This window comes from Pongo pygmaeus, chromosome 14 (genome assembly GCF_028885625.2).
Source record: "Pongo pygmaeus isolate AG05252 chromosome 14, NHGRI_mPonPyg2-v2.0_pri, whole genome shotgun sequence".
NCBI lineage: Eukaryota > Metazoa > Chordata > Mammalia > Primates > Hominidae > Pongo > Pongo pygmaeus.
The window spans coordinates 123,501,189-123,528,896 of NC_072387.2; the positions used below are offsets into that span (position 1 = coordinate 123,501,189).

General features: G+C 47.4%; 1 protein-coding gene across 8 annotated transcripts in view; it reads left to right on the forward strand.

Annotated features, from left to right (window-relative positions):
• The window catches only part of TMCO3 (transmembrane and coiled-coil domains 3), a 63,630-nt gene that overhangs the window by 21,625 nt on the left and 14,297 nt on the right, over positions 1–27,708 (forward strand). For 7 of the 8 annotated variants that reach the window (XM_054447078.2, XM_054447075.2, XM_063650672.1 and 4 more), the window contains 3 exons: positions 3,264–3,450; positions 13,426–13,543; positions 25,716–25,911. In XM_054447078.2, the coding sequence (XP_054303053.1) occupies positions 3,264–3,450; positions 13,426–13,543; positions 25,716–25,911 (501 nt within the window). The remainder of the gene's footprint in view (positions 1–3,263; positions 3,451–13,425; positions 13,544–25,715; positions 25,912–27,708) is intronic. The other variant, XM_054447080.2, reaches the window with a different exon arrangement.

Sequence of the window (27,708 nt, forward strand, 5' to 3'; positions counted from 1 at the left end):
CTGGACCTGTGTTTCCTCTCCTGTACAGTGAGGAATCTAGAAGACTCTGGTGTCTTCTGGCTCTGCATTTTCATAGTTTGTATTTTTCTCCACTATAGTATTCACAGTTAAATAAAAAATAATGTTGTATAATGTAACGTTGAGGTAATTGTGAGCAGCACGAGCACGTGCTTCGTCAGGCCTGCTGTCATCTAATGGTGCTTCCGAGGGTTTGCACCCGTTTCTGAAGTGCCTGCTTGGTGGTGTAGACTCGGGGGCTCTGCAAGAGACTGGCGTTCTGTTAGTAAGTTGTGCTTAGCTGCCCTGCGTGGTGACAGAGTCAGATTCGTGGAAGGACACTGGATTGGGACTCAGGAGACGTCTGTGAAACTCCTTGCTGACACCTGATGGAGTGGGGCTGGGCAGGGTTCCTTCTGTGTCTGGGATTTGCGGGTGTCTTGGTGCTGACGAGGGCCTCCCGGTCCCAACTCCTCTCACCCGTTGCTGACCCTGTGCTGCTGTCCCCGGTGGAAGCCGTCGGAGTCCGGCCCCACCCTGGTTCATGGAGACGGCATCCCACTGTTTTTCTAAGTCCGTGGACTCGGATTGCAGATCTGTATCCACCCAGAAAATGACATTATTAAGCAATGTGTTTATTTTCCCCTTTGTATTACTCAGGTGTAGATATCTGGCCGAGCTTTAGAATAGCCTGAGTTACCCGGAGTGACTTTTCTGAACTCATGAGCCTCCTGCCACGTTGGTTAGCTTGCACACCACACTTGTGGGTAGGAAAATAATTTCCTTGGGTTTTTGAAATGTTAATACTTGCCAGAAGGCCCCTCTTAGGACTTCTAAAGATATGATTAGAAACTACTCAGAACACTGAAGCCCCGAAACCGCGCCGTGCATAGTGCTGAGGAAAGCTGCCCGCTCTGTTCTCGCCCTTGTAGCTGCTCGCTCCTCTAGCCTGACTTCAACTGTTCCTTAAACTTGATCTCTTAAGAGTCTGTCAGTTTCTGCCTCTCTCTAGATCGTTTCTCGAGTCATTGGGGTTGGGAGTTTCGTTTGCTTCTGTCTTGTATTTTCTCTGTTCTAACTACAAATACCTGTTGAGCACCTGTGGCGTTCTGGGCCCTTCAGGGGCTGCTGGGTGAGGCAGGTGTAATGTAGATGTGCCCCTACCCTGTGGCTTGTATTTTGGGATTTCAGGAGAATGTGTCTTGGCGCCGGGGGTGCCAAGGGGCCTGCCCGTCAGCGCCTCCTGACCTCCAGCCCACATGCAGCCATCTGGGGGGCTTGCTAACCCACAGATTCTGACCTGGGTGCGCCTGCAGGTGGGGTTTCTGATGCATGCACAGGTCCCATGTTGAACAGGAAGCTTCTTACTCTCACCTGTGCCCCTGTGGCCTTTCCTGGAGCCATTTCCCACTGTGGTGTCTCGACACCTTGCTCCCAGGGCCCTCCTGGCTGGAATGTGGGGTAACACAAGATAATAAGGTCAGACAAGGTTCACCCTGGTAATGACCTCAGAGATAACAGAGTCTCGCCTGTTTTCTATAGATGTGGAAACTAAAGCTAGAGAGACTGCTACCCACCCAGGGCGCACAGCGAGTTAGGGCAGATCAGGCCTCAACTCCACATGTCCCTAGAGGGTTAGGAAGACCCAGAATTAGAGCTGGCTAACACTGCTTGCAGGAGTAACCCCCAAGCCCGTGGCCCCCTCAGGCTGCAGCCAGCGTGGACGGCACGGGTGCTTCCATTGCTCTTCGGCTGTGATATTCGGAAGAGGAAGGGTGTGAGATGCGCTCTGTGATAACCATCACGATTGCCAAGCATAGGAAGTAGAGAAAAGAAATTCAGAGGCAGCCTTTGTGCTGAAGGGACCGACCCTTCCCCTCCTTGTGGAAGGAGAGAGGGAGCCGAGCAGAGTAGAGACTTACCTGAGTCTCCACGGCCCAGAGCTGTTTGGTGGCATCTGCCGGCCTCCTGTCATGTGGCCTCTCAGTGTTCAGATGAAGTGAGCCCGGGGCCTCGTGGGGTTGGAAGGCACCGTGGTTCCCCTTTGGGGTCTGGAAGCTCCATGGTGGACAAGCAAGCCAGCTGGTCACAACTGTGGGAAGCTGGGGCGTGTCTGCTCATTTCCCTGATTCTCAAAAAAAAGTTGTAATTTTGCAAGAAGTGTTATTTTTCACTAAGAACTAGGTGGGGAGGGAAAAGCTCACACGCTCCAAAGCACCCAAGGTACGTTGGGGCTGGCGGGCTTGGTGGGTGGGTCCCCCCAGAGCTGCCTTTGTATGTTGGGGCTTGTGGGCTCGGTGGGTTGGTCCCTCTGGAGCTGCCTGTGTACACTGGGACTGGCGGGCTTGGTGGGTGGGTCCCCTGGAACTGCCTGTGTATGTTGGGAATGGCGGGCTTGGTGGGTTGGTCCCCTGGAGCTGCCTGTGTATGTTGGGACTGGCGGGCTTGGTGAGTTGGTCCCTTGGAGCTGCCTGTGTATGTTGGGACTGGTGGGCTTGGTGGGTGGGTCCCCGGAGCTGCCTGTGCCCGGCTGCTCCATGACGCCTGTGTTTAGCCACACAGCCCCTGCATCCCTTCCTTCTAGGGCCCCCCACCCCAACTTTCACTTTCCATAGAGGGCCTGGAATTAGGGAATTGATGTTTATTTTGATTGGGACCATGCAGTGAGGAGAAAAAAAATATGAATGAGCACTTCACGTGGAATAGGAGGAGTTCCAGGTTAATTTCTTTGGTTGATGTATCATATTTATCTTTATATATGTTGGTAGTTTTTATTATTTTAGGATTGAAGCGTGCTTTCTTCCCCCTTCCTGTCTGGTTTCACACAGTGCTGAGTGCACCCCGAGGCACCTGTCGAGCTGCTTCGATTGCCAAGCCACACTGCCTGGGTGCACTTCCTGTCTCCAACATTTACTGGCCACGTGACCTTGGCCGAGTCACTTAACCTGTGTGTGCCTCGGTGTTTTCATCTAAAAGTGGGGGAAATTTTCATCTTGAGCTCAAGTTGTTCTGAGGATTCGGTTTTATTTACACACGTGGGGAGAGAGTACGTGTGCCTGTATTGTGTGTGTGCAGCCCTGTAACAGTGCCTGGCACAGAGGAAGCCTTGTATGAGTATTCACTGTGTTCAGATGGTGACTCCAGCGTTGCTTCACAAAAGCTCAGCTCTGCCTCCTTTCCTGGATGCAGAAATGCATGAAGTCTGTGTGGTGTGGTCATTGCCTGTTGTCACTAAAAAGCGTGTGAATCACTGTGTTCTCTTTAAGGTGTGGAAGATTTCCTTACAAGGGCCGTGTTACATGACACTGTTAATGATTGCATTTGGCTTGCTGTGGGGGCATCTCTTGCGGATCAAACCCACGCAGAGCGTCTTCATTTCCACGTGTCTGTCCTTGTCAAGCACACCCCTCGTGTCCAGGTTCCTCATGGGCAGTGCTCGGGGTGACAAAGAAGGTAGGTGATGGCATGTTCTGAGTGCGTGTCTAATTCATGCTCGTGTGTAGGTGACTTTTGGATTCACAGTTGAGGGCCTGTGAGGAAAAATTGCAAAGTCTTACTTCCCCTCTTAGGACTTTCCTAACCATGGTGGATACCAGGGCTTACATTCCGTAAGGAAATGGTGTCCCTGTGAACTCAGCTCCTCCAAACCTCCACTTCTCCACTTGATTAAGAAAAATGCCCGTTAGGATCGATTGAGGGCCAGAGAGAAATTGGACCAAGATTTTGAAAAACCAGTCAGCACTGGAAAATGGCCTGTGGGATTGGTGGATTTTAGGAAGTTGTGTATGTTTTGCTGCTTTAATTCTAGCAGGCACTGGGAATTGATACACTTTTGATACTTTCTTCCTGTGAAATCAAGGTGCTTTGGTAACTGAAGGTGTTCCCGACTCTTTGGCTTTGGCCTTACTTTCATCGTATGTATGAAACATTGGCGCTTCTAAGTCGTGACTGTTCAGTGGAAGCCGACTTGCTCGGAGCCTAGGCAGGACCGTGTCCCTGTGCAGGGAGGAGAGTGGAAGGTGACTTGCTCGGAGCCTAGGCAGGACCGTGTCCCTGTGCAGGGAGGAGAGTGGAAGGTGACTTGCTCGGAGCCTAGGCAGGACCGTGTCCCTCTGCTGGGAGGAGAGTGGAAGGTGACTTGCTCGGAGCCTAGGCAGGACCGTGTCCCTCTGCGGGGAGGCTTGGCAGGTTGCTGTTTCTGACAGCTTGCCTGCCCACTGGGTAAGCTGTCATTGTTTTGCTCTTGTTTTGTAAAAGTCAGTAAAATACGGGGTCGAAATGTCACAGTTGGTTCACTCTGACGTTCACCCTGCACAGAACACACAGGCATAGAAGAGAAAATACGGAAAGCGAAAACCAAAGAGGTGTGTCTGACCTCTCCTGTAAACCGACAGGCTCTGTGCCAGCAACTGAGAGGCTGAGCAGAGCTGGCCGTGGGCCGCCGAGCAGTGGGACCCACACGTGCCCTCACTGTGTGACAGGCAGTTGGGAAGCATCCCTCTGTGAAAGGAGGCAGGGAAAACTTCTTAAAAGTCTGCGGCTTTCTGTGGGGCCTGAGGCGCCAGTAGGACACACGGATGCCGCCTCCCTGCTAGACACTGGGCGGGTGGCCCCGGCCATGGGCCTCCTTCGTGCTGGTCCCAGCATCCCTGTGGGCTGGTCCTAGGGTCAGCCTCATCATGAGACTGGACAGGGATGGAGGGTCGGGGGCTGAGTGAAATGAAAAAAGATCAGGTGGGGACCAGGAACGATGCATGAAAACAGCTCCTGGTTTAGTGGCCCGCACACAGGACACCCACACCTGTGAAGAAATCTGTGGCTGGCAAAGAGCTAACAGACTCAACAGTCACAGTGTGAACTGCCCTTATGGACAGAGCAGCTTAACAAAGACTTCAAAATCAGTGCGCAGTATATATACACTCGGAGTCGCAGGGGCCGGGACTGGAGAGGGAGGGGGTGGAGTGTAGATGGAGAGGGTCAGTATATATAGACTCGGAGTCGCAGGGGCCAGAGTGTAGATGGAGAGGGTTGGAGTGTAGATGGAGAGGGTTGGAGTGTAGATGGAGAGGGTCAGTATATATAGACTCAGAGCCCCAGGGGCCGGAGTATAGATGGAGAGGGTTAGAGAATAGATGGAGAGGGTCAGTATATATAGACTCGGAGCCCCAGGTGCTGGGACTGGCAGGGGGCCGGAGTGTAGACGGAGAGGGTCAGTATATATAGACTCGGAGCCTCAGGGGCCAGGACTGGAGAGGGGTGGAGTATAGATGGAGAGAGTCAGTATATATGGACTTGGAGCCCCAGGGGCCGAGACTGGAAAGAGAGGACCTGGTAGGTTTTCAGAACTCGAGACCGGAGCCCATCTCCAACACTGATGGGATAAGGGGAAATAAGTCCATCCAGGCATGTTATGTTCTGCAGCAGAGCGTGAAGTAGAAGGGAACGTCTGAACACTTGGCAAAAAGACAGGTGGTTTAAAAAGGAACAGCAAATAAATGGGCTGATAGGACACGTCTCCTCGGCAACGTCAGATGGTGGGAGATAGCGGATAGGTAACCCACACCCTGGGGAGACAAGTCATGTGTGCCCAGTGAAAGTACCATCCAAGAGTAGGGGGTGAAATGCAGGCATTTCTGATGTGCAAAGACCCCAGAGCACCGCCCACCCCACAGTCCCCACAGGGCCCGGACCCAGGCCTTGCAGAGGCAGAGCTGGACGTGGAAGCAGCAGGGAGACAGAGGGGGCTAGAAGGTGATAAATTTAGTCAGTTATGACTGTTAGAAAAGGAGGTGTTTGAGTTTGTTTTTTGAAGGCCAGGCTAAAACTCTAGATAGTAAGAAGTAGGAGGGTTGCATGTTTGAGAGGTAGTTAGACACAACGACTTGGACACTGAAAGGAAATTTACGATTAGACATGTTAAATGTGTAATATACCCACAGCACAGTTAGAAATTGTAATTTGAAAAAAAAGCTTCGGGAATAAACTTATCAAAAGAGAGCTGTGACCTTTGAGGATAAAGTCACAAATGGAGCGAATTCATGCTCACGGAGTTCATAAAAAGACTCATAAAGATGTCATTTCTTCCCAAATTTATAAACTCATAGCTGTTCCAATAAGAAAAATCTGGCAGGATTTTTCATGAAACTGAAGAAACTGATTCTAAAATTCAGTGGGTACCAAAAGGCTAAGAATAGCCAACATTAATTTGAGGTGAGGAGTCCCCCGCCAGCTCTCAAGACTTTGGATGTCCTGGTGGATAGCAGCACCACAGGCTGAGACGGAGCTGGGGAGCGGGGCCCACAGCCCAGACGCTGCAGAGAAGCTGGGGAGATTGACTCACCAGGAGTGGGAATTAGCTATCCAAACAGAAGAAAATCAGATTAGCTTGACTTTAGAACTACAAGAAGGAAATAGAAAATATCCTTATAACCTTAGGGTAGAATTCCTTAAAATATAAAATGCAGAATTCAAAAGAGAAAATACTGATACATAGGACACATTTGACTTTGTAACTTTCTTTTTCATACTAACTTCACTATGGGGACAACTGTAACTTTAATTGAAAGGCATTTTTTTTTTTTTTAATAAGCCACAGGCCAGAGGAAGACATTTACTATAGTTATTTATTGTTTGTTTAGAGCAAAGGATTAATACTCAGAATGTATCAAAAATGTCTGTAAATCCAAACCAAAAAGTAACCTAATGGGAAAATAGTCATACTATCTGAGCAAGTAACTTACAGGAGAAGAAACCTAAATGATGAACAAACAGGAAGACATGAGCCTCGCTAGTATTCGGGGGTGCAGGCTGATGGGACTGAGATCAACGCCATCCACACGAGCTTGCTGCCAAGCTTTGTTTTAGACCGAGTCTTGCTGTCACCCAGGCTGGAGTGCAGTGGCTCGATCTTGGCTCACTGCAGCCCCAGCCTCCTGGGCTCAAGCAGTCCTCCCATCTTAGCATCCTGAGTAGCTGGGATGACAGGCGTGTGCCACCATGCCTGGCTAAGTTTTTAGTTTTTTTGTGGAGATGGGGGTCTTGCTATGTTACCCAAGCTGGTTTTGAACCCTGGCCTCGAGCAATCCTCCTGCCTTGGCCTCCCAAAGCACTGGGATTGCAGGCATGAGCCACCACACCTGGCCCCGGCAGACATTTTTAACCTGATCCACCATTGGCAAGAATGTGGAGTTGCAAGATCTAAGCATTCTCCATGGGAATGTAAATTGGTTCAGCCACTTTGGAGAACAATTTTGCAATCAGAAACTTCCATTTCTACGTACATATCCTAGAAAATTCTTGCAAATTATTATAATTCAAAACACCATTATTTTTAATAGCAAAAAATTAATCAACTGAATATTCAGTAACATGCTGGATGTTAAGATGTATTCATACATTGGAATGCTGCAGAAGCAAATGTGAATTACTTCTATAGCATGGAGGGAAAAATAGAAGATGTGGAATACAACATGTTTATGTGTTTAAAGTCTGAATTTTACATACATGCAAACTTTTACACTAAAAGCAAGAAGAGTGTTTGAGAATGACAAATGTGGCCGGGTGGCTGTGCCAGAGATGGGGAAGGCATGCCATCAGAGAGGGACGCAGGGCAGTCAGCTGCTTGTGACATTTCTTTCAGAAGCTGAGTGATGGCTCTGGTTGTTCATGACATGCTTTGTACCTTTTTTCTTGATCCGAAGTATTTTATAATAATTGTTTTTAAAAACAAGGTAACTGGCTGGGTGTGGTGGCTCACGCCGGTAATCCTAGCACTTTGGGAGGCCGAGGTAGGTGGATCACGAGGTCAAGAGATCGAGACCAGCCTGACCAACATGGTGAAACCCCATCTCTACTAAAAATACAAAAATTAGCTGGTCGTGGTGGCACGTGCCTGTAGTCCCAGCTACTCGCGAGGCTGAGGCAGGAGAATCGCTTGAACCTGGGAGGCAGAGGTTGCAGTGAGCTGAGATTGTACCACTGCACTCCAGTCTGGCAACAGAGCAAGACCCCATCTCAAAAAAAAAGGTAACCACTAAAAAGTGCAAATGCAGTCTATAACTTCCAAATGCTGCTGTTTTATTACTATAGTTTTTATTAAGTTTTGAGACCAGGAAGTGTGAATCCTCCAACTTTGTTCAAGATTATTTTGGCTGTTTGGGGTCACCTGAGATTCCATATACATTTTAGGATAGTGTTTTCTATTTCTTCAGAAAACATCATTGGGATTCTGATAGGAATTGCATTGGATTTGTAGTTGTAATTTTGGTAGTGTTGACATCTGAACAATATTAAGTCTTCCAGTCCATGAATACGAGATATTTTTCTATTTAAGTGTGTCTTTCATTTCTTTTAGCCACGCTTTTAAGTTTTCAGTGTGTAAGTGTTTTGCCTCCTTGGTTCACTTCGTCCTAAGTATTTGATTCTTTTTGATCTGTTGTAAATGGAATTGTTTTCTTAATGTCCTTTTCAGATTGTTCATTGTTAGTATATAAGAAATGCAGCTGGCCGGGCGCGGTGGCTCATGCCTATAATCCCAGCACTTTGGGAGGCCGAGGCGGGCGGATCACGAGGTCAGGAGATCGAGATCATCCTGGCTAACATGGTGAAACCCTGTCTCTACTAAAAATACACAAAATTAGCTGGGCATGGTGGCGGGCGCCTGTAGTCCCAGGCACTCAAGAGGCTGAGGCAGAAGAATGGCGTGAACCTGGGAGGCGGAGTTTGCAGTGAGCTGAGATCGCACCACTGCACTCCAGCCTGGGCGACAGAGCAAGACTCCATCCCCCCCAAAAAAAAAAAAAAAAAGAAATGCAGCTGACTTGTGTGTGTTTATTTTGTGCGCTGCAACTTTGTGAACTGGTTTATTCTAATAGATTTTTGTGTGTGAAATCTTTAGGATTTTCTACATATGAGATAATCTTGTCTGCTTACAGGATCATTAAATTCATTCTTTCCAATTTGGACACCAGCCTTGTGTCTTAGAGATGCACACTGAAAGGTATGGTTAAGAGGATGACTGGGGTTTCCCTCAGGAGGGTAGAGTGGAGGTTAGTATATGAAACAAGGTTAGTCTACCTGATCATGGAAACTGGATTATTTGTTCCTTGAGATGCACTGTATTTTTCTTTCTACTTTTGCATATGCTTGAAATTTTATTAGAAATTCCTATATATGTCCAGGCATGGTGGCTCATGCCTGTAATCCCAGCACTTTGGGAGGCCAAGGCAGGTGGATCACATGAGGTCAGGAGTTCGAGACCATCCTGGCCAACATGGCGAAACCCCGTCTCTACTGAAAATACAAAAATTAGCTGGGCATGGTGGCACGTGCCTGTAATCCCCAGCTACTCTGGAGGCTGAGGCACAAGAACTGCTTGAACCCTGGAGGCGGAGCTTCCAGTGAGCCGAGTTCACACCACTGCACTCCAGCCTGGGAAACAGAGTGAGACTCCATCTCAAAAAAAAAAAAGGAAGAAAGAAAAGAAATTCATATATAGCCCAAACTTAAGACTATCTCACCAGAGCTTAAAGGTATCAGCCCTGGCCACACCAGCAGCCTCAGTCACTCTTCTTACATGGATTTTGGTCCAAATTCTGCTCCTTTTCTATTTTTCAAGATTTCTAGCCCCTTTGAGGGGCCCAACCCTCGAAGGAGTCCAGTAAATGTATAACTCCACTCTGCCTTGCCTGTGCTGAAAACGCATAGAAAGAGGAACAGAGGAGGCAGGCACCTGGAGGTCAGAATGGCAGCTGGATTGTGAAGAAGGTGTGGTTTCCATACCTGGCAGTGATGAGCTTCTTAGGCTTCATTCTTAACCTCGGAGCAAGACTCACCGTCTAGCCACAAGCAGCGTTGGCCTCCAGAGGCCTCCGTGGGCAGGGCCTGCCCTGTGAAACTCAGGTCTCTGCAAGAGAACCTAGAGACCAGGTGCTGTGGGCTGGCTGGTTCACAAAGGAAGATGGGCTCTATCCATTCCCAGGAAGAGTGCCCTTGTATCTCTGAGAGTAATGTATGTGGGACCAGGCAAGAGGCCAGGAGTGGTGAGGAAACATTCCCTTCTTGTGAAAATGCAAGCGAGGGGAAAGGAGGTTTCCCCGACAGTGTGCTAGAATATTCATGCAGCCTTTTTTTTTTTTCTTGTTGTTGTTGTTGTTGTTGAGATGGAGTCTCACTCTGTCGCCCAGGCTGGAGTGCAACAGTGCAATCTCGGCTCAGTGCAAGCTCCACCTCCCGGGCGCGCGCCATTCTCCCGCCTCAGCCTCCCGAGTAGCTGGGACTACAGGCGCCCACCGCCACACCCGGCTAATTCTATTTTTAGTAGAGACGGGGTTTCACCATGTTAACCAGGATGGTCCCGATCTCCTGACCTCGTAATCCGCCCGCCTTGGCCTCCCAAAGTGCTGGGATTTCATGCAGCCATTTTTGTACTAGTGAATAAATGGAATTCCTGAACGTCCACCAAGAGATGAATGGATAAATTGTGGTCTGTTCTACAACAGTTTTAAAAATGAATCAGAGCTTTGTGCATCAACATGGATAATTTTCAGATATAGTGGTGGTCAAAAACGGCAAGTCGCAGAAATGTTGATTCTGTGAAGTTTAATATGACAAAATAATAAACTCAGTGTTGCTTCCAAATCTATAGGTGTTACATTAAGTAGAAATGCATTCAAGGGGATGATGAACTTTCAGAATAAGGTCAAGTGGGGACTGTGGGTGGAGGGAAGAGGGGCTCCACAGCACGGGGTTTACAGAGCTCCTTGTGGGGAGTGTGGGTGGAGGGAAGAGGGGCCCCACAGCACGGGGTTTACAGAGCTCCTTGTGGGGACTGTGGGTGGAGGGAAGAGGGGCCCCACAGCACGGGGTTTACACACCTCCTTGGTGGTACCCTTAGGACTTTCTTTCTTTAAAAATCTGAAGCAAATATGTTACAGGTTTAAAATTTAGCAAATTCCTTAGTGGGTATGTGAGCATTTGATATACTCCTTGTTCTCTGTATGTTTAAACTGTTTAATAAAAGGAATGGAAAACAGGAAGAAATCAAAATGCTTACAGTAGTGATAAGCACAAAAAGGTAGTGCAAATTTCAGAAAGATGACAATAGTGAAAGTGTTGAGAAATTAGAGAAGTTGTAATATTTCAGTGTAGTAATATTTTCATCTTGTCTGGTTGCACTGCTGAAGTTTTGTGCCCGTCACTACTCCGAGCACTTGTCTTCCTCCTGTAGCCCCGTGAAGTCCCTCGCGAGCCGTGGTTCCTGCGCAGGCCCTGTGGGTGTGGACTCGGGGTCCTGCACCAGGGACCTTGGTGAAGACCTGGTCTCTGGTCTGTGGTGTCCATGGTCTAGTGGGCGACAGTTGAGTGTCTGTTGATTTCAGCCAGTTCATTATGATTGGTGCAAAGGAAGAGAACAAAATATTTAAAACATTTACAAAATGCTGGCAGTATCAAAGGCTATCTCTAAAAAGTGAGATGTAGTGAGAGATTTTGTTTCTTTTAAATAGAAGGGGCACAGGTGTGAACATGTTATCTGCGGAAGATGTGGGGTGGCCGCGGCTCCTTTGCATCCCACAGACTCATCTCGCAGCCTCCCTCCCGTCTTGCGAAGGCTGCAAGATGAAGAGAGGTGCGGTGACCACAAGCCCATGCGAGCCTTAGGGTGAAAATCGCTATCTGTGAAGCCTCCGTGTGGACAATATTAGTTGGGAGGCAATCTTTATCATTTCCTGAATCGTGTAACCCTAAAAGGCACAAAGCTGTAGCCACAACAGCTTAACGTCATTGTCTGTTCAGACTGTTTTAAAATTCTAAGCCAAGATATTTTGTTGACCAAAAATTTAATTTTGTACAATAAGTAAATCAAGCCTTCTAAAATGATTACCTGAATCTCTATCCAGAAAGAGATTTTTGCTGGCATCAAGGGGTTTTGTGTGGTTCTGCTGTTTTTTTTAAATAAGCCTTTTCTATCAGATTGGTCTTTTAAAATCTGTTGATAGCAGTAGCTTTTTTTTTTTTTGAGACGGAGTCTCACTCTTGTCCCCCAGGCTGGAGTGCAGTGGCGCGATCTCGGCTCACTGTAACCTCCGCCTCCTGGGTTCAAGCGATTCTCCTGCCTCAGCCTCCTCAGTAGCTGGGACTGCAGGTGCCCGCCACCATGCCCAGCTAATTTTTTGTATTTTTAGAACAGACGGGGTTTCACCATGTTGGTCAGGCTGGTCTTGAACTCCTGACCTCAAGTGATCCACCCACCTCAGCCTCCCAAAGTGCTGGGATTACAGGTGTGAGCCACCGCACCCAGCCGCTTTTTTTTTTTTTTTTTTTTTTAAGGAAAAAATACCTTGTTTGAGGTGGGATTGGGGGAATGACAATTTAATTTTTAGAAGCATATTTACAGAGTTTATAGCCGGAACTGTACGTTGAAAATGGAGACCTTTGGAGGCTTGTGCAAGTTACTGAATTGGTGAAAAAGGTCTCATTTTCCTTTCTTCTTTCCAGAGTTGTTACTTAGTCTCTTCAGCTAGTCATGGCTACTACTGTTCTGCCCTCATGAGCCAGTGTTTGTCTACCGGACCCGCCTTGGTCTCACAGCGAAGGCTCATTCCGTGTGGTGGCTTGGGTGGGTCTGTACCATTTGGACACCAAGTCTGTGTTGGTCACACAGAGAAGGCTCATTCCGTGTGGTGGCTTGGGTGGGTCTGCAGACGTGGAACACACCACGTGACCAGAGGGGCCTGAGTCAGGCCTACCTGGAGTAGCTCAGGGAAGCTGTAAAGGTGAGAAGCGAAGGCTTCTCTGTGTGTTTCTGGGATGCGGTGAAATTGGTGTGATTATCCAAGCCTGTCATCTTGTTTGCCATGTCACCTTTTTGTCATGAGGTTTTTCAATAATTATATAAATAACAAGTAAGTCGTGGAAGTAAAAGGTGTTGTGATGATTTGCTCTACAACATTTTTAATCTTAAAATGCTTCAGTGTTCTCAAAGAGATTTTAAAGTCTATTCTTAAAAATGTAAAGTGCCGGCCGGGAGTAGTGGCCCATGCCTGTAATCCCAGCACTTTGGGAGGCCAAGGCAGGCGGATCATGAGGTCAGGAGTTTGAGACCAGCCTGACCAACATGGTGAAACCCCGTCTCTACTAAAGATATAAAAATTAGCCAGGCGTGATGGCGGGCGCCTATAATCCCAGCTACTCAGGAGGCTGAGGCAGGAGAATCACTTGAACCCAGGAGGCGGAGGTTGCGGTGAGCCGAGATTGTGCCACTGCACTCCAGCCTGGGCGACAGAGCAAAACTCCATCTCAAAAAAAAAAAAAAAAAGTAAAGTGCCAAAATAATTTGAGTTATTTTGGAAGTGTGTACAATGGCAATATTTTGACTTCGGATACTTTTGAGTTGCCGTAGACCTGTCTTCAATGCCTTTCCCCCCACAGGCGACGTTGACTACAGCACCGTGCTCCTTGGCATGCTGGTGACGCAGGACGTGCAGCTCGGGCTCTTCATGGCCGTCATGCCGACTCTTATACAGGCGGGCGCCAGTGCATCTTCTAGGTAAACGCTTTGTGTACACAATTTGTTTTTCTAGTTTAAAATCACTTGTGCATAAAAATACTACTTAATACCTTTTCCAAAGAGATGTTCTGAGCTCAGATGGCTCAGGCTTCCGTGCACAGTCCCTGGAGCAGTACTGCCTTGCTCACACCCTGTCTCTGTGCTTAGCAGCTCCTCACCACGGACGGGTGACTTATCCTCGCTGTTCCTCAGTCCTGTCTTCCATCAAGTAGGGGTGGTAGTAGGACCCACGGATGGAGTAGTCAGGAGGAATGAATGAGTTCCGATAGAAACGTGCCTAGAACAATGCCCAGAACGTAATAAGTGATGTGGAGGGAGGGGGGTGTCTGTATGCATGTGTATGTGTGCATGGGGAGGGAGTATCTGTGTGTGTGTGTGTGTGTGTGTGTGTAGGTAGGGTATATCTGTGTGCTTACGTGGTTTGTGTGTGCATGTATTCATGTGTATCTGCATGTATGTGTGGTGTGCCTGTGGTGGGGGGGCATGTGTCTGCATGTGTGGTGTGTGTGTTTGTTCTGTGGTATGTCTGTAGGGGGGTATCCACGTGTGCGTATGTGGGGTATATCTGTGTTTGCATGTGTCTGTGTGCATGTGTGTCTGCATGCACGTGTGTCTGCATGTATATCTGCATGCATGTGTGGTGTGTGTATGCATGTATGAGAGCTATCATTGTGTGACTGTATATCTGCATGCATGTGTGGTGTGTGTGTTTGTTCTGTGGTATGTCTGTGGCGGGTATCCACGTGTGCATATGTGGGGTATATCTGTGTGTTGCATGTGTCTGCGTGCATGTGTATCTGCATGTATATCTGCATATGTGTGTGGTGTGTGTGCATGTAGGAGAGCTATTATTGTGTGGTTGTCATTGTCACTGTCATCATCATTACCACTTCCCCAATCCTTCTTTCCATTCTCCGAATATCATATTGCCAAACGTAAACTGCACCTGCTTAGGTTCATATGGAGAGAGAAGCCAAATGGGAAGAATTAATTTATCCAGAAAGTTGTAGGTTGTGCTGCATATACAAATACATTCCAAGAATATCAGCCAGAAAATAAGGACAGTTGCAAAGTCTAGGGTGCCCTATGAAACTTAAAGTGGGATAGGACTGTAAGCTTGAGTTTCTTTTAAGCCAATATACTATACTTTATGTATGTAAATATTGTGCTTTAGATCTAATCTCCAGAGGCTACCTTTATTACATTTCTTACAGCAATGAGTACAACTGATCAAAAATTAGGAGACCTTTTTGAAACTTCTTTTGGAACCAGATTGAGGTGCTAGGACCTGTCTCGTGTGCTTTATTTCTTCTTTTCCAACCTGTATGCATTTGGGTTTCTTCTTCCGTTATTGCACTGGCTGGAATGTCCAGTACTTTGTTGAAAAAGATTGTGTAAGAGGACATCTTTGCCTTGCTCTTGACCTCAGAGGGAAGCATTCAGTGTCTCACCATTAGGTATGATGTTAGCTGTAGGTTTATTGTAGACACTCTTTGTCAAGCTGAGGAAATTCCCATCCATTCCTAGTTTGCTGAGAGTTTTTATGATGAATGGGTGGTGGATTCTGTCAATTGCTTTTTCTAAACCAATTGATACGATTATGTAATTTTTCTTTGTTGTTGTTGTTGTTTGAGACGGAGTCTCACTCTGTCGCCCAGCCTGGAGTGCAGCGGCGCGATCTCAGCTCACTGTAAGCTCCGCCTCCCGGCTTCACGCCATTCTCCTACCTCAGCCTCTGGAGTAGCTGGGACCACAGGCGCCTGCCACCAAGCCCGGCCAATTTTTTGTATTTTTAGTAGAGACGGGGTTCCACTGTGTTAGCCGGGATGGTCTCGATCTCCTGACCTCGTGATCTGCCCGCCTTGGCCTCCCAAAGTGCTGGGATTACAGGCGTGAGCCACCGCGCCCAGCCGTTGTTGTTGTTTTTGAGATGGAGTCTCACTCTGTTGCTCAGGCTGGAGTGCAGTGTCATGATCTCAGCTCACTGAAACCTCCACCTCTCGGGTTGAAGCAGTTCTCCTGCCCAGCCTTCCGAGCAGCTGGGACTACAGACGTGAGCCACCACGCCCAGCTAATTTTCATATGTTTAGTAAGACAGGGTTTCACCTTATTGGCCAGGCTGCTCTTGAACTCCTGACATTGTGATCTGCCCGCCTCAGCCTTCCAAGCAGCTGGGACTACAGGTGTGCACCACCACGCCCAGCTAATTTTCATATGTTTAGTAAGACAGGGTTTCACCTTATTGGCCAGGCTGGTCTTGAACTCCTGACATTGTGATCTGCCCGCCTCAGCCTCCCAAAGTGCTGGGATTACAGGCGTGAGCCACCGTGCCCAGCCTTCTTTTTTAGCTAGTTGACATGATGGATAACATTGATTTTTGGAAGTTGAACCAGCCTTGCATACCTGGGATAATTCCCCGTTGGTTTAGGTATATAATTATTTTTATACATTGCTGCCTTCAATTTGCTAATTTATTGAGGATTTTGGGGTCTAAGTTCATGAGAGAGATTGGTGTGTAGTTCTCTTTTTTTTTTTTTTTTTTTGATACTCTCTGGGTTTTGGTAATGAGAGTCATACTAGGTTCACAAAATGTTTTGGGAAGTGTTCTTTTCTTTTTATTTTCTGGAAAACATTGTATAAAATTGATGTCAGTTCTTCCTTAATATTTGGTAGAATTCTGCAGTAAAACCCTCTGGGTCATGAGATTTCCTTTTGGGGAGTTTTCTTACAAATTTAATTTGCTTAATAGTCACAGTAGATATTCAGAATATCTACTTCATATTGCTGAGTTGTGGTAGCTTAGCTTTTTGAGGAATTGTTCCATTCTGTCTCCGTTGTCAGATTTATATATACAGAGTTTTTGTGTCATATTCCTTTATCATTCTTTTGATGTCCACAGGGTCTGTAGTGATATCCCCTGTTTCATTGCTTATATTGATAACTTGCATCGTCTTTGTCTAGGGATTTGGCAATTGTATTAATCTTTCCAAAGAATTCGTTCCTTGTTTTATTGATTTTCTTTATTTTGTTGTTGTTTTCAATTTCATTAGTTTCTACCCTCACCTTCCTTCTTGCTTTGGGTTTATTTTACTTTTCTTTTTCTAGGTTCTTATGGTTTAACTTAGATTATTGATTTTAAACTTATCTTTTCTACTGTAAGCATTTACTGCTATAAATTTCCCTCTCAGCACTGTTTTAGCCGCATCTCATATTTTGATATGTTGTATTTTTATTTTCATTTTGTTCAATGAGTTTTAAAAATTTCCTTTGATACTTCTTTGACTCATGGATTGTTTAGAAGTGTTGCTTAATTTCCAAACATCTGGAGATCTTCCTGATGTCTTTCTGTTACTGATTTGTAGTTTGAGTCCACTGTGGTTATGTATTTACTATACTTTTTATCATTAGAGTGTATTCCTTCTATTTATAAAGAAAGGTAGAACTGTCAAAACAGCCTCAGGCAGGTTCTTCAGGAGCTTTTCTAGAACAAGCCATTGTCATCATAGGAGACGACAGCTCTGTGCCTGTTATTCCACCTGAAGACCTTGCAGTGGGACAGGATGTGGACGTGGAAGACAGCGACACTGATGGTCCTGACCCTGTGCAGGTTTAGGCTAATGTGTGTTTGTGTCTTAGTTTTTAACCAAAAAGTTTAAAAAGTTAAAAAAAAAAATTAGAAAAAACTTATAGAATAAAAAGAAAGAAAATATTTTTTGTACAGCTGTACAGTTTCTAAGTGTCATTACAAAAGAGTCAAAAAGTTTTTAAAAACCTTAAAGTTTATAAAGTTAAAAAGTTACAGTAAGTTAAGGTTAATACTGAAGAAAGAAAAATATTTTTAATAAACTCAGCATAGTTGGCCAGGTGTGGGGCTTACACCTGTAATCCTAGCCTTTGGGAGGCCAAGGCGGGAGGATTGCTTGAGTTTAGGAGTTCAAGACCAGCCTGGGCAACATAGCAAGACCTTGCCTCTACCAAAAAAAAAAATTAGCCAGGCATGGTGGCACACACCCGTAGTCCCAGCTACTCTGGAGGCGAAGGCTGTAGGATTGCTTGAGCCTGGGAGATAAAGGCTGCAGTGAGCTGTGATCATACCGCCACTCACCAGCCTGGACAACACAGTGAGACACTGTCTCAGTTTAGTGTAGCCTGAGTGTACAGCGCCTGTGGCGTCTGCAGTGGTGCACAGTAGTGTTCGAGGCTCTCACATTCACTCACCCTCACTCCCTGACTCACTCAGAGGAACCTCCAGTCCTGCAAGCGCCCTGTACGGGTGTGCCATTTTTACCTCTGATGCTATACTTTCAGTGTGTATTTTCTGTGTTGAGATATGCAAATACTTATCATTGTGTTACAGTTGGCTGCAGTATTCAGTACAATCACGTGCTGTGCAGGTGTGTGGTCCAGGAGCAGGAGGCTGTGCCAGGCTGCCTGGGTGGGTCTAGGTTTGTGTAAACGCACTCTGGGATGTCTGCACAATGATGAAATTGCCTCATGATGCTTCTCAGAATGTGTCCCCATTGTGAAGTGACACATGACTGCATAATTGTTGTCTTTTCTCTACTTTTATTGAATACCACAGCAGATGGTGTTGTAATTTTTACTGCAGACATCAAATACGATTTTGAAAACTCAGGAGGAAAAGGATAATCTATTCTCCTCACACCTATTTTTACCCATTCTGATGTTCTTCTTTTCCTTCTGGTGTTCCAATCTATCTTCTGTAATCATTTCCTCTCTGTGTAGAGAACTTTCTTCAGTCATTCTTTCATAGTTAATCTGCTGGCCACAAACTCTCTAAGTTTTTCTTCGTCTGGGAATGGCCTTTGTCCCCGCGTCACTCCGAGGGCATCTCACGGGATGTGGATTTCCAGGTGGTGACTCTCCTCATCCAGTGCCTGGGAAGCGCGTGTCCCTGCACCCAGCTTCTGTGTTCCAGCTGTGAAACCTGCGCCATTTAGACTTGTGCTTCTCTCGAAGGAATGAAGGGTTTCTCTCTGGCAGCTTTCAAGGTGTTTTCTCTGTCTTTAGTTTTCAGAAATTGTATTACCGTGAGTCCTGGAGCAGACTTCTCTGGGTTTGTTCTGTTTCGATTCACTCGGTTTCTCGCGTCTGTGGGTTTATGTCTCTTGGCTAACAGGAAGTTTTCAGCCATTATTTCCTCACATCCTTTTTCGGTCCACTTGTTCTCTGCTTCTGCGATTGCAGAAACTTAGAAATCTGCTCTTTCGTTAGGGTCCTGCGGGTCTCTGAGGCCTTGACCGTCCTCGATCCGTTTCTGTGTGTTCAGGCGGATGAATTCTGTCTGTCCTCGGGGTCACCGGTTCTGCCCTATCTCGTCTCCACTCTGCCACTTAGCCCATCCCCAGAGATTTTTATTATGACTGTATTTTTTTAGTTGTATAATTTCCACTTCTTTTATGTAGCCTTTATTTCTTTGCTGAGATTTTCTATTTTTTATTTGTTTACAGAGAGTGTGGCCTTTTGAAGCGTTTTAATCATGGCTGCTTTAGCACCCTCATCAGATAACTCCAGTATCCATTCGTCTTGATGTGAAGTCTGGCGCTTGTCTTTTCTCCTTCAAGTTGTGATTTTCCCAATTCTTCATATGATGCGCGACTTTTTGTTGTATCCTGGGTGGTTCGTGTGTTTCTTAGGAGGCTTTAAACCGGTGGCTCCCCTGGGGAGGGTGGTGTGAGGCCCCCAGCCCCGCCCCGCCCCAACGGCTGACAAGCGCTTCCTCATGGCAGGTAGTGGGGTGGAAGAATTTTTTAGTATTTGCCTTTTGCCAGATCTTCTGTTACGTCTTCCCTGCTATCAGTAGCTCAGCCAGGCAGGCAGGAAAGTGGAAGGAATGAACGGCTGTTTACCTGGGTTTTCCTGAGGTTCAGCCCAGGCTAGAGCCCCAGCTTGGCCATGCTCTGGCCGTGCAAGCCTGGCAGCTTTCTGTGAATTGGGCAGGATGTGGGAACAGTGCCTACCTGGTGGGCCGTGGGAAGACTGAAAGAGAAAACCAGGCAGGGCACTTAGTGCAGCCGCTGGTGGAAGCAGTGGTTAGAGTTCATTCGGTAAGAGGGTCCTTATGGCCATTTTCCTTTGATCCAGATGTCTTTAAATATCAGAAAAATAACGCTTTTAGTCCCAACCCCCAAATCGGAATCAGTTCTTATTCCTTCTGGCTACAATGTTGAACATAAGTTGAACAACATGATTTGGACAACAGAAGGAAGGGTTGTCATATTAGCGGGAGATGACTTCTAGTTAAGAGGTCTGAGCGTTTTCCACGCACAACCAGTTATTCTCAATGGAGGGCAGACTCTCCATACGAAACAAGCAGAGCAAACACCACGTTGATCTCACTGCCACGTTCTTTCCAGTTACACGCAGGTCTAACATATTGGCATAAGACATTGTCTTAATCAGAACACTTTTAAAGCTTTTTTTTTTCCTTTTTCAATTCAAAAAATTAATGCAGTACAGGTATTGATCCCACTGAAATTGTTCTAATTCAGTCATGACACTTCATGTTTACAAAGAGTTAATGACTTGGAAAAATACTCTGTTATGCTGTTAAACTTAAGAAACAGAATTAGGCCGGGCGCGGTGGCTCACTCCTGTAATCCCAGCACTTTGGGAGGCCAAGGGGGGCGGATCACGAAGTCAGGAGATCGAGATCGTCCTGGCTAACACAGTGCAACCCCATCTCTACTAAAAATACAAAAAATTAGCCAGGCGTGGTGGCACATGCCTGTAATCCCAGCTACTCAGGAGGCTGAGGCAGGAGAATCACTTGAACCCAGAAGGCAGAGGTTGCAGTGAGCTGAGATCACGACACTGCACTCCAGCTTGGGCGACAGAGCAAGACTCTATCTCAAAAAAAAAAAGAAAAAGAAAAAGAATCAGAATTGTAGACCACGTTCCTCCTGACGCTAACACAGAGCTCCCATCTGACCCAGCTGTTCACTCCTCAGTATTTAGCCACAAGAAACAGAAACACATCCACATTCAGACTGATACACGGTGGTGATGGGGGTACAACAGTGTATATCCACGTGATACCACAGAGTCACACACTCAGAAATGGTTAACATGGTACATTTTATGGTATGAGAATTTCACCACAATGAAAGACTTGTATATGAATGTTCAAGCAGCATTATTTGTATAGTTAAAAAGTATTAAGAACTCAAATGTCAATTAGATAACATATAGATATACAAAACATACTATATCCAAGCAAAGGAATATTATTCAGCCATAATATAGAATGAACATTGATTCATCCTATAGCACAGATGAAGCACGATGCTTCTGAAAGAACCGGACAAAAAGGCCACACGCTGTGTGATTCATTCATACCAACATCCAGACTAGGCCAGTCTGTACAGACAGGATGAACTACTGGTTGGGTTTCTTTTTGGGGTGATGAAAGTATTCTAACATGAATTGTGGTAATAGTTGTGTAATTTTGTGAATATGCTGGAAACCATTGAATTGTATACTTTAAATGGGTAAGTTGTATGGTAAGTGAATTATATATCATAGCTGTTAAAAATATATACGATATTATTTTAATTAGACATAGAAGAACATGAATAGAGACTAGAAATATATAAAACAAGGTGTTAATGATTTTCTACTAGTAGACTAGTAGATTTGTAGTAAGTTTTTTCTACTATATATACTTTTCTGTAATTTAGGAAAACCTCCCTTTCAATTTTAATAACCAGGGAAAATTTATATTTAAAATATCAAAGAAATAAAATTAGTTGCAACATAATAGACTCTGCTTTCTTATTAAGCTTTATTCAGAATTAACCTTGATCATTCCTAGAGGAAAGAACTCTTTCCCTCAAAATACTTCACAGGTAAAGAACAGAACACAGAAGCCTGTAATAAAGAAAAACAGATGTTTATGCCCATATTAAAGACAGAGGCTTATGTTTCTTATTTTATAAAGGTCTCCTATACCTTAATAAGAAAAATATGAATAACTGAGTTTGAAAATAGTTCAGTGGCAAAGCGGCTATTAAACTTGAGTAAAGTAGGAAACACCCACCCTCACACCAAAGAAGGGTGATGGCACTGCCCGCCCATCAGACTGGGTACCATTAGAAGCTGGGTGGTGCCCAGGTTGGGAAGTGAGGTGTCTTGGGCATCATCGTTGGGAAGTGGGGTGCCTTGGGCATCATTGTTGGGATGGGAATTGGAGCAACCTCCTGGCAGCCCACCAGACAGCACCTGTCATAGTGGGAGGCGCCTGGCTCCCTTAGTGAGCACCCACTGCCACCATCAGTAGACCCCACAGGCTCCCTGGTCACCGCAGCGCCCAAGAACCAGGATGGCCATGGAGTCAGCGTGAGACCGGGACAGCCCTTGCATCTGGGTGAGCAAATTATGGTGCATCCCGCCAGGGAGCCCTTCCTCACCTGTCAGCGGGTCAGACGTGTGCTGATGGGAAGCTTGTCCAAACACGCTGAGACAGCCAGAACAGCCGTGGACACGGTGCGCCCCATATGTGCAGATCAAGAGCAGCACACACGTGTGGACCTGCAGGTAGCACGGCGGCGAGCCAGAATCCTGAGAAACTTGTGACGGTGATCGTCTTTCGAAGAGGTCAGAGTTGAGCGCACTGTGGCTTCTGATTGGTGTCTTTCTGAGCCCTCATCACTGTGCATTTAATGGACACTGTGGGAGTCTTCTGGGAATTAGACCCAAATCCAAACCCTGGGGATGGTGGCTTTGGAGAGCTTGTGTAGCCATTAGGGGCTTGGTCCTGGAGCCAGATAACTGAGTCGTCCCCAGCTCTCTGCGCTGGGCGTGTGGCCTGGAGCAGATCACCTGGTCTCTGCCCCTGTTCTTATCTGTGACGTAGCAGTGGGGATAGTACAGTTCTCACCAGGCTGCCGTAATTGGTGGCACACAGTGCTCTAGGGGCTCAGGATGCAAGGGTGAGCTCAGCATCTGTGACGTAGCAGTGGGGATCGTACAGTTCTCACCAGGCTGCCGTAATTGGTGGCACACAGTGCTCTAGGGGCTCAGGATGCAAGGGTGAGCTCAGCATCTGTGACGTAGCAGTGGGGATCGTACAGTTCTCACCAGGCTGCCGTAACTGGTGGCACACAGTGCTCTAGGGGCTCAGGATGCAAGGGTGAGCTCAGCATCTGTGACGCAGCAGTGGGGATCGTACAGTTCTCACCAGGCTGCCGTAATAGGTGGCACACAGTCCTCTAGGGGCTCAGGATGCAAGGGTGAGCTCAGCATCTGTGACGTAGCAGTGGGGATCGTACAGTTCTCACCAGGCTGCCGTAATTGGTGGCACACAGTCCTCTAGGGGCTCAGGATGCAAGGGTGAGCTCAGCATCTGTGACGCAGCAGTGGGGATCGTACAGTTCTCACCAGGCTGCCGTAATTGGTGGCACACAGTGCTCTAGGGGCTCAGGATGCAAGGATGAGCTCAGCATCTGTGACGCAGCAGTGGGGATCGTACAGTTCTCACCAGGCTGCCGTAATTGGTGGCACACAGTGCTCTAGGGGCTCAGGATGCAAGGGTGAGCTCAGCATCTGTGATGCAGCAGTGGGGATCGTACAGTTCTCACCAGGCTGCCGTAATAGGTGGTACACAGTGCTCTAGGGGCTCAGGATGCAAGGGTGAGCTCAGCATCTGTGACGCAGCAGTGGGGATCGTACAGTTCTCACCAGGCTGCCGTAATTGGTGGCACACAGTGCTCTAGGGGCTCAGGATGCAAGGGTGAGCTCAGCATCTGTGACGCAGCAGTGGGGATCGTACAGTTCTCACCAGGCTGCCGTAATAGGTGGCACACAGTCCTCTAGGGGCTCAGGATGCAAGGGTGAGCTCAGCATCTGTGACGTAGCAGTGGGGATCGTACAGTTCTCACCAGGCTGCCGTAATTGGTGGCACACAGTGCTCTAGGGGCTCAGGATGCAAGGGTGAGCTCAGCATCTGTGACGTAGCAGTGGGGATCGTACAGTTCTCACCAGGCTGCCGTAATTGGTGGCACACAGTGCTCTAGGGGCTCAGGATGCAAGGGTGAGCTCCGCATCTGTGACGTAGCAGTGGGGATAGTACAGTTCTCACCAGGCTGCCGTAATTGGTGGCACACAGTGCTCTAGGGGCTCAGGATGCAAGGGTGAGCTCAGCATCTGTGACGTAGCAGTGGGGATCGTACAGTTCTCACCAGGCTGCCGTAATTGGTGGCACACAGTGCTCTAGGGGCTCAGGATGCAAGGGTGAGCTCAGCATCTGTGACGTAGCAGTGGGGATCGTACAGTTCTCACCAGGCTGCCGTAATTGGTGGCACACAGTGCTCTAGGGGCTCAGGATGCAAGGGTGAGCTCAGCATCTGTGACGTAGCAGTGGGGATCGTACATTTCTCACCAGGCTGCCGTAATTGGTGGCACACAGTGCTCTAGGGGCTCAGGATGCAAGGGTGAGCTCAGCATCTGTGACGTAGCAGTGGGGATCGTACAGTTCTCACCAGGCTGCCGTAATTGGTGGCACACAGTGCTCTAGGGGCTCAGGATGCAAGGGTGAGCTCAGCGTCTGTGACGTAGCAGTGGGGATCCTACGGTTCTTACTGGGCTGCCGTAATAGGTGGCACACAGTGTTCTAGGGGCTCAGGATGCAAGGGTGAGCTCAGCAGAGGACATTCCCCATGTGGGGAGCTGCTGTTGTGTTTTGGAGAGGCAAGGAATGAATGATGAACAAATGAGTGGTAGACCAGATGTCTGCAGCAGGGAACTGCTCTGCGAATGATTCAAACAGGGAGCTGGTGAGCAGCAGTGAGCCCCCAGACACACGGGCTCTACCTTTGGAGATGTGGCTGGAATTTGAGGAACGCAGCTAAGCCTGTTGGGAGAAGAGTCTAGGGTAGGGACCTCCCAGGCAAGGGGCTCTGTGGCCTGTGTGGGTGGGCTGGGGCAGTGGAAGGGCATGGCAGGGCAGAGAAGCCTGGGTTCCATCCCAGCGTCTGGGAGCTGATTGAGGATCCTGATGAGTTGTCTGGGCCTCTGTGTGGAGAGCAGATGGATCAGGAGGAGGCCACTGGAGCTGTGGGGGAAGGAGTGGCAGCCCAGGCAGGGACTACCGTGCTGGGCCCAGGGCCAGACGTGGGCCCGGCAGTGTGGCAAAGTTGTCAGGAGTGCGGCAGGCCTGCCTGCTTGGCTGTGAGTCCGTCTCCATTCCTGCCAGGGCTGCAGAAAGGGGCCTCCCTCTGAGTCACGGACGTGGGCCCTGCAGCGAGCTCTAAAGGACGCTGCCTCCCTCCTTCTGAAGTCGCAGACATGGGCCCTGCAGTGAGCTCTGAATGATGCTCCTTCACATTTGCTTCTGTGGCCGCTGTTGATCCCTTCATTCCATCCCTTCATTCCATCCCTTTCTGCTTCAAGCCCAGCTCTGCTCTGATTCCCCGAAGGAATTGTGGCAGTTTGAGATTTGCGTTTCCTGCACTTCTGCTTTCAGCCAGACTGCAGAGGCTGATGCCCTTGGGAATCATAGGTTTCTTCCACCGAGGAAACTTTCAGCAGAATTGTGGCCTGAGTGATGGAAGGCTAAGGTGGAATACGGGTGTATTTGTGAAGACCGCAGATAGGGGGCGCCCGTTGGCTGAGACGGTGATCTCTTCTGAGATCTGGGTAGTATATTCTAAACAGAACATAGCAAAGGATCACTTTCTCTGTGTCTGAATCACAGACACAGACTTCAGAGCTGGCTGCCTCGGGAGTGCCTTGCTGACGGTCGCTGGAGTTCGTCCGTCAGGCGACTGCGGTGGGGCATGGAGAGCAACCGCTGCCTGGCGGAGACTTTGACGTGCGGCTGAGGCCTGGCGAGGAATTTTATCGTCAGGCATCAGCTGAGATAGGAACGCCGTCAGTCGAGAATTTGCACATCCTAGAATACGCATTCACCCGAGTATTGACTGCAGACCAATCCAGCTTCTACCTTTGGCTCAACACAACTTAATTTCTGAGATGAGTATGATTCATAGGTGTTTTTGTATTTGAAAATAAAGATGTGTATGATTCAGGTAATTTATTTTGTAGCATGTTAAAGAAAAAAGTGAAAGATTATTTTATTGAGTTTTAGAGAACTGTTTTGGAAGTGAAATCCCGTCTCTTTTTTCTTTCCTAGCATTGTCGTGGAAGTTCTCCGAATCCTGGTTTTGGTTGGTCAGATTCTTTTTTCGCTAGCGGCGGTTTTTCTTTTATGTCTTGTTATAAAGAAGTATCTCATTGGACCCTATTATCGGAAGCTGCACATGGAAAGCAAGGGGAACAAAGAAATCCTGATCTTGGGAATATCTGCCTTTATCTTCTTAATGTTAACGGTAATTCTCAAACTATGTGTTATTTATGTAATCTGATATATAATCTCTTTCACTGAAATCTTGTGATCCATTCTTTACCTTTCCATTTTAATAATGGTTAAAATATTTGAAATATTTACTAGTATTTTTTATTTTATACACACTTTCTTATACTACCCATCAATATATAATACAGTGAGCTAAACCCGTTTAACTGGTTTGACTCATACTCTTAAGCACTTTGCTAAAATACTGTTTGTGAGTATTTCATTAAAAACAAATCTGTGTAGTGGCTCACACCTGTAGTCCTAGCATTTGGGGAAGCCAAGGCAGGAGAATCACTTGAGCTCAGAAGTTTGAGAACAGCCAGGACAACAGAGTGAGAACCCCTCCGATACAAAAAATAGAAAAACTAGCTGGGGCGTGGTCGTGCTCACGTATAGACCAGCTGCTGGAGAGACTGAGCTGGGAGGATGGCTTGAGCCCAGGAGGTCAAGGCTGCAGGGAGCTGTGATCGCACCACTGCACTCCAGCCTGGGTGACAGAGCAAGACCCCATATCAAAAAAAACAGCCGGGCGTGGTGGCTCATGCCTGTCATCCCAGCATTTTGGGAGGCCGAGGCAGGCACATCACAAAGTCAGGAGATCAAGACCATCCTGGCTAACATGATGAAACCCCGTCTCTACTAAAAGTACAAAAAAAATTAGCCGGGCGTGGTGGCGGGCGCCTGTAGTCCCAGCTACTCAGGTGGCTGAGGCAGGAGAATGGCATGAACTCGGGAGGCGGAGCTTGCAGTGAGCCAAGATCGTGCCACTGCACTCCAGCCTGGATGACAGAGCAAGACCCCATATCAAAACAAAAAAAACTGTGATGATAAAAAGCGCCATAAACACTAATATCAAACCATGCTACTCTGTCTTAAATTTTCAAATAGCTTTGCACCTGAAATACAAAATTAAGTTTGGAAAAACAGTTTTTAACTCTGTGTTGCTTACGTGCTAATTAACTGTATAACTTCTGCCATGTGAAAGGTTAAAAAAATAAAGTTCATTTTAGAAAGTGGGCTTCTGCTTACTGAGACGACAGTCTTCACATGAGAGTGGCAGGAAATGCTCCTGGACCCGCATAGAGAGTCTCAGTAGTCTTGACAGCGCACCTGGGCACCGTCACCATTGTCCCAACAGTGCACCTGTGCACCGTCACCATTCAGCCCGGCAGGTGCTCTTCCTGCTGTTTATCCCAGAGAAACGAAGCCATGTTCACACAGTAGCCTGTACACAGGTGTTTATAGCAGCTTTATTCATATTAGCCATAAACAGTCCAAAGGTACTTCAGTGGGTAAATAAATGTTCAACAAACCGAGCTATGTCCATACCACTCAAAGCCACCCAGCAGTAAAACCACCGGCGCACACCTCCGAGAACTGAGCAAAGTAGGCCGGCAGCACCCAAAGGCTGCGTACTGTGTGGTTCTTTTTATGTCACATTTATGAGGTGAGAAGATTCTGAAGTTGAGGAAAGGCTCGTGGTTCCCAGGAATTGAGGATGGGCAGTCTGGGGAGGGGCTGGGGATGGCATTCGCTGTCTTGGCTGTGTCCGTATCGGCACCTGAGTGGGGGTCTGGGGAGGGGCCGGGGATGGCATTCGCTGTCTTTGCTGTGTCTGTATCAGCACCTGAGTGGGGGTCTGGGGAGGGGCCGGGGATGGCATTCGCTGTCTTCGCTGTGTCCGTATCAGCACCTGAGTGGGGTCTTGTGCTGTAATTTGGCAAGATGTTACCATTGGGGAAACTAAAGGGTAATGAGGACTTTGTATTAT